Raw genomic sequence first — 7,720 nt, 5'->3', positions numbered from 1 at the left:
CTTTTTTTAATAAACTTTTTACGGGCATTCCGTCAGCAAATGGTATTGGTCATCTCTAGCACCCTTTTTATATATTTATAACTAGTGACTTGAAATTGCATTTTGCATTTAAAATGTGAGAAAAAAGGATGCAACTTTAAATTGACTAGCTAGCATAGTAATAAAATGTAATAGTAATCATCAATCATTATAAACTGAAAGACGTACAATGCGGATTACTCGTATTTTAGAGGACCTTAATTAGTAATTTATCACACCAAAAGCCTACTACGTATGTATTGACCTTAATTGCTTTACACCCAATCATCATATATCATCAATCACACCCAACTTCCCTTCCTTTAATGGCTGCTAGTTATCATATCATGCATTCACGCACTAAATGAATATAATATATATAAAACAGTTGACATTTCAACGATTTTTTTTTGGTTATAAATAGACCATATATCATAACCAACCTTCATTGCCACAACACTTGCAACATAATCTTCAAACTCAAACTAACTACTAATTATCCTTCTTTGAAAATGCCGATCCCAGTTATTGACTTTTCGAAACTTGATGGTGAAGAGCGAGCAAAGACAATGGCTCAAATAGCTAATGGATGTGAAGAATGGGGATTCTTCCAGGTAACAATATTAACATTTTTTGTTTATTAATAGAAAGGCATTAAAAAAAACAAAGTAAAGGAGGGCACCCTGTCTCCGGAACCACATTGGATCCCCATCATCCTACCCGTATGGGTTATGATGCCAGTAAAATACCTTCACGTAATACTCACATGATTTAGGTATCCTCAAAGATTGAACCAGTGTCTCTCAAACTTTATATATGAGCCCAAGCTGCATTGGTAATGGGCACCACTTCATCTATGTTGTAATAATGGTTAAGTTTGTGGTTTTTGTTTGTAGTTGGTGAACCATGGGATTCCAGTGGAGCTCCTTGAGAAGGTGAAGAAGGTGAGTAATGAGTGCTATAAGATGGAGAGGGAACAAGACTTCTTCAAGAACTCAACGCCCGTGAAGCTGTTGAAGGAATTACTCGACCAGAAAACTGGAGGGAAGGTGGAAAATCAAGATTGGGAAGATGTTTTCCTTCTCGCGGATGATAATGAATGGCCACCAAAGACTCCGGGGTTCAAGTAAGCATCCATAATACTACTTATCTTGCTTTTACCAAATGCCGGTCTTGAGCCTAGCTAACAGTATTCGAGCTGACCCATCAACGAATAAGTTGTGTATTCTAGTTCCATAGTTGACAACATGTAAATATTTGTCTATGTGTGTGAACATTGCCTTTATAAAATACTTTTTAAAAAAAATCCTCCAAGTATCTAGCTAATACCATTTGGAAACACAATTATCAAGTAATCGATTTGCATACTCAATCGGTTAGCGTGCATAAACCTGTTGTACTTTAAAAGTCTGGATCGAGTTAGGGTAGCTTTATATGGAAGGTATAATTTTTTTTTATGCAAGTTTATTGGCAGCTTAATTATAACCTTAAAAACATATTATCTAAACTTTGAATGCAATCACAGGGAAACCATGACAGAATACCGAGCTGAACTAAAGAAGCTAGCCGAGAAGCTGATGGAAATAATGGACGAGAACTTGGGCTTACCAAAGGGGTACATTAAGAAAGCGTTCAACGGCGGAGAGGAAGAAAAAGCGTTCTTTGGAACAAAAGTCAGCCACTATCCACCATGTTCTCATCCCGAGATGGTGACTGGTCTTCGCGCTCACACTGACGCTGGAGGCGTCATCCTTCTTTTCCAGGATGACGTGGTTGGAGGTCTTGAGGTTCTCAAGGATGATAAATGGACCGACGTCCAACCAATTCCTAATTCCATTGTCATCAATACTGGTGATCAAATAGAAGTACTAAGTAATGGGAGATACAAGAGTGCTTGGCACCGCGTTCACGCTATGCCTAATGGAACTAGGAGATCAATAGCCTCGTTCTATAACCCGTCTTTTAATGCTACCATAGAACCTGCCACTTGTCTAGTCGGAAAGGAAAACAAAGAGGCTAACCAAGTTGGCTACCCCAAGTTCGTGTTTGGTGACTACATGTCGGTATATACTGAACAAAAGTTCCTCCCGAAGGAACCAAGATTTGAAGCTGTGAAAGCCGTGTAACGAACATATAAGTATAACTGTCCACAAAGAGGCGGGTCACAAAGTGATTCAATGGTTTCTATGATTTATGTTTATGATTATGAGTGATTGTAAGTTTTAAACCAAGTGGCACAAAAAAAAAATGCTATCTTGGGTTTGTCCTTCTGCTGCTATATTTACGCAGATTGTGCACAAATTAAAGCTTTATTGTTTTTGATGTTTTTACTTCATGTATTTACTTTTAATCACACCATTGCAAAGCGTGAATCTGTTCATGTTAGCTTTGTGTCACTGATTTCTTTGTGGTTATTTCTCTAGCTTTGTATTTCTTGCAATTAATGTAACTATTTGTAAAATAGATTTGCACGTAATGTAATTCATAAGCAAAGGCGGATCTATGGCCTTTTTTATAAGATTTTACTGGTTATGTTTTGTCTGTTTCAGTGGCAGTCTGGCAGAGCCACCTTAGCCCACCCCAAATAAACAAGCATATCAACATCAACATTATTATCATGTTTTATATCCATTAAACCTTTTGGCCCATCTTTATATAAAAAGATTCATAAGTGGCCCATTACATTTTGTGCAATTCGCAAGTTGCAAGCACAAAAAGTAAAAGTTTATAAATCTATTAAGAATGCACATACCGACATACATTTCAATTTTTCAATTTAAACTAATGTGTAGATTGGTTGTGTTATGAGATAAGCAACTTGTTTGCATAGAACAATATGGCTTACATTAATAATTAAGGTAAAATAATTTCCTGGCGGTAACCATTTTTCGGTAACAATATGGCTTACATTAAAAAGTACGAGTAATTAAATGTTTTGTAGCTTTTCTTTTTTTGTTTTCTTGATAAATGTTTAATCCAACTTTATAGATAAGGTGAATCAACTTTAACCCGTGAATTAAAATAAAAGGTCAAAATTTAAACTTTAAATTTAATCTTGACTGTTAATTTTAATTTAAAGATTTTACAGGATTCTAATATTTTTTTTTTCTAATTTAAAGAAACTAGGAAATGAGAAACACAGTTCCTTGGGGAGGATAATTGGGAAGAATATGGAGACTTTTTCAAAGCCTGGAGGAGGAGCTCACGAGATGGGCTAGATTGGCCCAACTTAAGGAGCTTGGGAATTAAACTTTTGGGGTACATGAATTCTATGAATAATTTGACCAATGGGCATGGGCTAGTACGTGACGTGACGTCTTACCATTTAATTAGGATCACTTCTAAACGAAACCCGCTACTATCTCAAGAACATTTTTTCTGAGAATGCGTTTTCTAAACCATATGTATGATCCAGCTTTCGACTATTCTTCTATTAGATTGTTTACCTAGAAAATTTGAACCAAAAATAAACTGAGGAAATTAAAACACCCTACCACGTTGATGAAGGTGCTAACTTATAAAACTGAATATCAACTATTATCCGCCATCCGCTCAAACTTGAAAACTAAATGACAACGTATATACATTAATTTCTCCAGAGCTCAAAACTATAAAACCTTTTCTTTTAAATTTGAAAAATCTATATGTAAGCTAACTTTTAGGATTTTTCTTTTAAATGAGAAAAGTCGCAACAAAATGACACATAGGAAAAAACCTTACTTATCAAAAGATTAAAAATACCACATAATCATAAAAATATACTAGTTATATAGAGACTATACTTATTACGGAACTCATTTACAAACCAAACATCACTTTAGTAATTAAATTAGTAGTATGTGTAGTGATATATTATTTATATAAGGTTGAGGATTAAAATTATAATTAAAATGAATAAACTAATAAATTTTGTATATATGTGGATGTTTATTTAATTTGTTAATGCACTATAGACGCTAGTCCATAAAAGTTTCAAAAACGGAAGGCTAATCTTTCAACAAAACTTGCAGGCGAGTCGTTGGATGCCATGAAAACTTTTAACTCCCATTTATGATATTTTTCCTCGATTGAAGTGCCATGTGGTTGTAAAGAAACACAAAATTTAATGAATTCAACTAACACCCGTAACTTAAATTTATATATAGACCTATACTAGAAACCACTTTATATATATATATATATAGACATAAAACCCTTCCTAAAATTTTCCAATTTTACTATAAACCTCTTATATATAGACATATACTATAAACACTTAGTTTTCAGAATCCATTTGCCAGTTTAAATGACTACGAAGGTAACTGAATCCGTAAAAGATCAGGTGAATGTCCATTCTAAGCTCACGGTGGTGTCTAGCACCCCGACTGAGCCAATGGGTCAGAAATATACTCTGACCCCAATAGACCATACCATGGGATCTCACACTGTCCATATTATTTTTTATTATCGTACCAGCCCGTTTGTTAAACAGGGCCGGTACGCTATGGACTTGGATAATTTTCGTATATCACTTTCTGACCTTTTATCCAAGTATCCGCGAATGACGGGGCGGTTAGTTGTAAAAGATGATGGTAATTGGGAGGTCAAGCATAGTGATGCTGGTGTTAGAATGTATAAGGCCAGTGTAGGGACCACTCTTGATGATTGGTTGAAATCTGCTAATGACTCTGATGAGAGGAAACTGACAGTGTGGGAAGAAATGCCTGATGGTATTCCTCATTCATGGTCACCTTTCCAAATTCAGGTATATATATTTAACTTGTAGTGCTTCTTTGTGTTTTGGTTATATTGACATTGTCATGTATAATATCACAATCAAGTGTTTTATATAGTTTTTAGGTACATATGACAATAATACGTACAAGAATATATATATATATATATATAGCATGTATGTCACATATACAAAGTTATTTTTGGATGACAAATATTTGATCAGTGGCACGTAAGCAGTTTCTTTACTTTTGGATTTCACCCACCCATATTCTGTTTATCTAGGGATTGAATCCTGATAATGTTGTATATACAATACAACATTATTATAGAGTATTATGTAATGACTTAAAAAAAAAGATCATTATTATATGTAATGACTTTAAACTCTTCATGATTTTTATAATAAACGACTCCCTAGTTAAATACATTTATTAGTTCTTAAAATTTAATTGAAAGAAGTAATTAGCATTCCCATATAGACTTATTGAGCCTTTTGTTTTCCAAAAAAATTATAAAGACTAAATTGCATGGAAAGGATAAAAGTTACTCCGTATTTGCTAATGACTTTTCTAATAAGTCATTGGAATGAAAATGCTTAAAGTCTTTAATTTTAATTTTGTGGAAATAGCTTGTTAATAGGTCAGGCGCCTAATGAGTTGGTGTTAGATCAGATGTTAAATGGGTCGGTTTGGCCCAGTTATAGAAAAATCTTAAACCAAATCATTATTTCCGGTTTCAAAATATATCAAACCAGATGGGCCAATACAGTTTCAAAAACCAAGCCAGCCAAAAGCAAACAAGCAAATGTGCCAATACATTTAGAAGATGTCTATCTTGGTCTTGTAGTTGGTGTAAATGTGCCATACACCCAAAAGCAAACAAGAAAAATAAACACTTTTAAGTATCTCCTACTCGATATTAACAAGTGCCATACCCACCATATAATTAACTAATTTCTTAATTGCGTTAAATCTTTCCATTATTATCAAGTTTTTACAGGAAGATTATTTTAACCAATTTGAATAGCTTAGGTACTCAGTCATGTAACTTTAGAAGCAACAACATTTTTTTAAGTATCTCATTTCCCAACTGCTTATATGTTTCAAAGGGGTCTTTTAAGTTTAAAAACGAGCTGGCAATTGGAAATATATAGTTTGACTCCAACGAGCTGAGCTTAAGCTAAACTTCATTTATATGGCATTTGGAAATGATAGTCTGACTCCAATATACAGTATAAATCTCAAATTTCAAGTTTAAACCTTGTTTAAATAACAGCTACTATTGGTCGTTTGTTATTATGATACAATAGTAGTCTGTCAGTGATCCAAACTTATAAACGTTTAGAAAAAAACTATGGAATTAAAATGTGTTGCAAAAAAATGTTGCGTAATTAACAGTTATATGGTATGTATACTTGCAGCTTAGTGAGTTTGAAGGTGGAGGGCTAGCAATTGGAATAAGTTTAACTCATCTACTAGCTGACCCAACCAGTACAACCCTCTTTTACAAATCATGGACCGATGTTGAGCGTGGGGAGCCCGTAGCAAACCACTGTCCGATACTCGATCTACCACAACTCAACAGCCCCCCACAACAAGCTACTAATGAAAACACTTCCATCACAACCAAACACTTGCAAAAACATTGCAAACTAGCACAAGTTTCTTCTACTAAAATGACTACATTCACCTTCAGATTCTCCAACACGATAATTAAGCAATGTCTTTCCAAAATCGCGGATAAGTGTCCCAAGGCCACTCCATATGATTATCTAACCGCGCTATTTTGGTTACAAATCATTAAAGTCAAAACCTCAAATGCACAAGTGGCTACACAATCCATCTCTTTATGTATTGATGCCCGAAAACTTCTTGATAATGTATCTACACCTATGAAGTTCTTTGGGAATGCACTAAGTTTCTCTCAATTGTCTCTACAAAACAACATCTTGATGGGAGATAATGGACTTGTGGAAGCCGTAGAATCTATACATCACCATGTGAATAAGATCAAATATGATGACATTTCTTCCATGATAGATTGGCTAGAGAACTCTAAAAATGGTTTGGATGGTCAATATCCAAAGGTGGCTCAAATGTATGGCCCGGAACTAACTTTTGTAAGCTTGGAGCACCTGGTTATCCCAAAAGATGACTCAAAAGTTGGTTTTGAGTCATTAGTTTATGAGGCCAAGTTTAGGAACAATGAGAAACCGGCACATGTGAGTTACCATATTGGGAAAGCGGAGGGTGAAGGTTTGATCATCATTGGGCCTTCGCCGGAAGGGGGATTGGCAAGAACGGTGACAGTCACCTTGCCTTCAGAAGAGATTGTGAAGCTTAGTGAAGATCCAGTGATTATGGAAATGGAACCAACTATGATTGTTAGTGGAAAGAGCTAGTTTTCCTCTCATCCTTTATCCTTCTAAACAACTTTTTTTTTAAACTACGAGAGAAATTCGCAATGATTTATATATATGCTAGTTCTCATTTTTGGCTTAAAAATGTTTAGAAGGATAGACAAGACTCACGAGTAGTTATCATTATTTCACGTTTTGTGTTGTTCTAATATGATGTGTGACTCTAATATTTACTTTAGTTTGTATTATTTGAATAATTTGTTTCAGAAAGAACTAAAATTTTTTTTCCCTAGAGTTAATGTGATAACTTCAATTCGTGTTACATTAATATTTATATCATCTGTTGGATATTTTAGTGTAATTGGATTAATTTGTTTTGATCGGTGATGTCATAATAATACATCATATAGGATTGGAGGTGCGGAATGCATGCCTATTTAAATTTATTATGACCTTAGGGGTGAAATCCCTAAATATAGGGGTCCGGGGGCAGCGCCCCTGGGGAGCAGGGTCTAAGGGGCGGCAGCCCCTGGCTGGGGTCGAGCTTTTTTATTTCCATCGAATTGTTATGGTAAAAATCCTTCCAAAAAATTAATTTTCTAATTTTGAGGGACTATTTTTGCCAAA

General features: G+C 34.7%; 2 protein-coding genes across 2 annotated transcripts; both read left to right on the top strand.

Annotated features, from left to right (window-relative positions):
* The first annotated feature begins 455 nt into the window (after positions 1 to 455).
* LOC122609861 (1-aminocyclopropane-1-carboxylate oxidase 5-like) lies at positions 456 to 2,348 on the top strand. The gene is made up of 3 exons (XM_043782804.1): positions 456 to 632; positions 915 to 1,144; positions 1,544 to 2,348. Exons 1-3 carry the CDS (start codon positions 531 to 533, stop codon positions 2,142 to 2,144), a joined length of 933 nt encoding a protein of 310 aa, XP_043638739.1. The 5' UTR covers positions 456 to 530; the 3' UTR covers positions 2,145 to 2,348.
* Positions 2,349 to 4,210: 1,862 nt separating this feature from the next.
* LOC122609860 (protein ECERIFERUM 2) lies at positions 4,211 to 7,223 on the top strand. Its single transcript, XM_043782803.1, has 2 exons — positions 4,211 to 4,762; positions 6,155 to 7,223. The coding sequence occupies exons 1-2, from the start codon at positions 4,304 to 4,306 to the stop codon at positions 7,133 to 7,135; spliced, it is 1,440 nt and encodes a 479-aa protein (XP_043638738.1). The 5' UTR covers positions 4,211 to 4,303; the 3' UTR covers positions 7,136 to 7,223.
* The last annotated feature ends 497 nt before the right edge of the window (positions 7,224 to 7,720 follow it).

The sequence above is a fragment of the Erigeron canadensis genome, chromosome 8, assembly GCF_010389155.1.
Source record: "Erigeron canadensis isolate Cc75 chromosome 8, C_canadensis_v1, whole genome shotgun sequence".
Classification (NCBI taxonomy): Eukaryota; Viridiplantae; Streptophyta; class Magnoliopsida; order Asterales; family Asteraceae; genus Erigeron; species Erigeron canadensis.
This window is presented reverse-complemented; position numbering and strand designations above follow the sequence as displayed.

What these genes read in the sequence shown, in the direction of transcription:
- LOC122609861 (XM_043782804.1), top strand. Translation starts at nt 531, where the DNA reads ATGCCGATCCCAGTTATTGACTTTTCGAAACTTGATGGTGAAGAGCGA. An exon ending in AAGAATGGGGATTCTTCCAG is followed by an intron (nt 633 to 914) that starts GTAACAATATTA and finishes TTTTGTTTGTAG; the next exon opens with TTGGTGAACCATGGGATTCC. An exon ending in CCAAAGACTCCGGGGTTCAA is followed by an intron (nt 1,145 to 1,543) that starts GTAAGCATCCAT and finishes ATGCAATCACAG; the next exon opens with GGAAACCATGACAGAATACC.
- LOC122609860 (XM_043782803.1), top strand. Translation starts at nt 4,304, where the DNA reads ATGACTACGAAGGTAACTGAATCCGTAAAAGATCAGGTGAATGTCCAT. An exon ending in GGTCACCTTTCCAAATTCAG is followed by an intron (nt 4,763 to 6,154) that starts GTATATATATTT and finishes GTATACTTGCAG; the next exon opens with CTTAGTGAGTTTGAAGGTGG.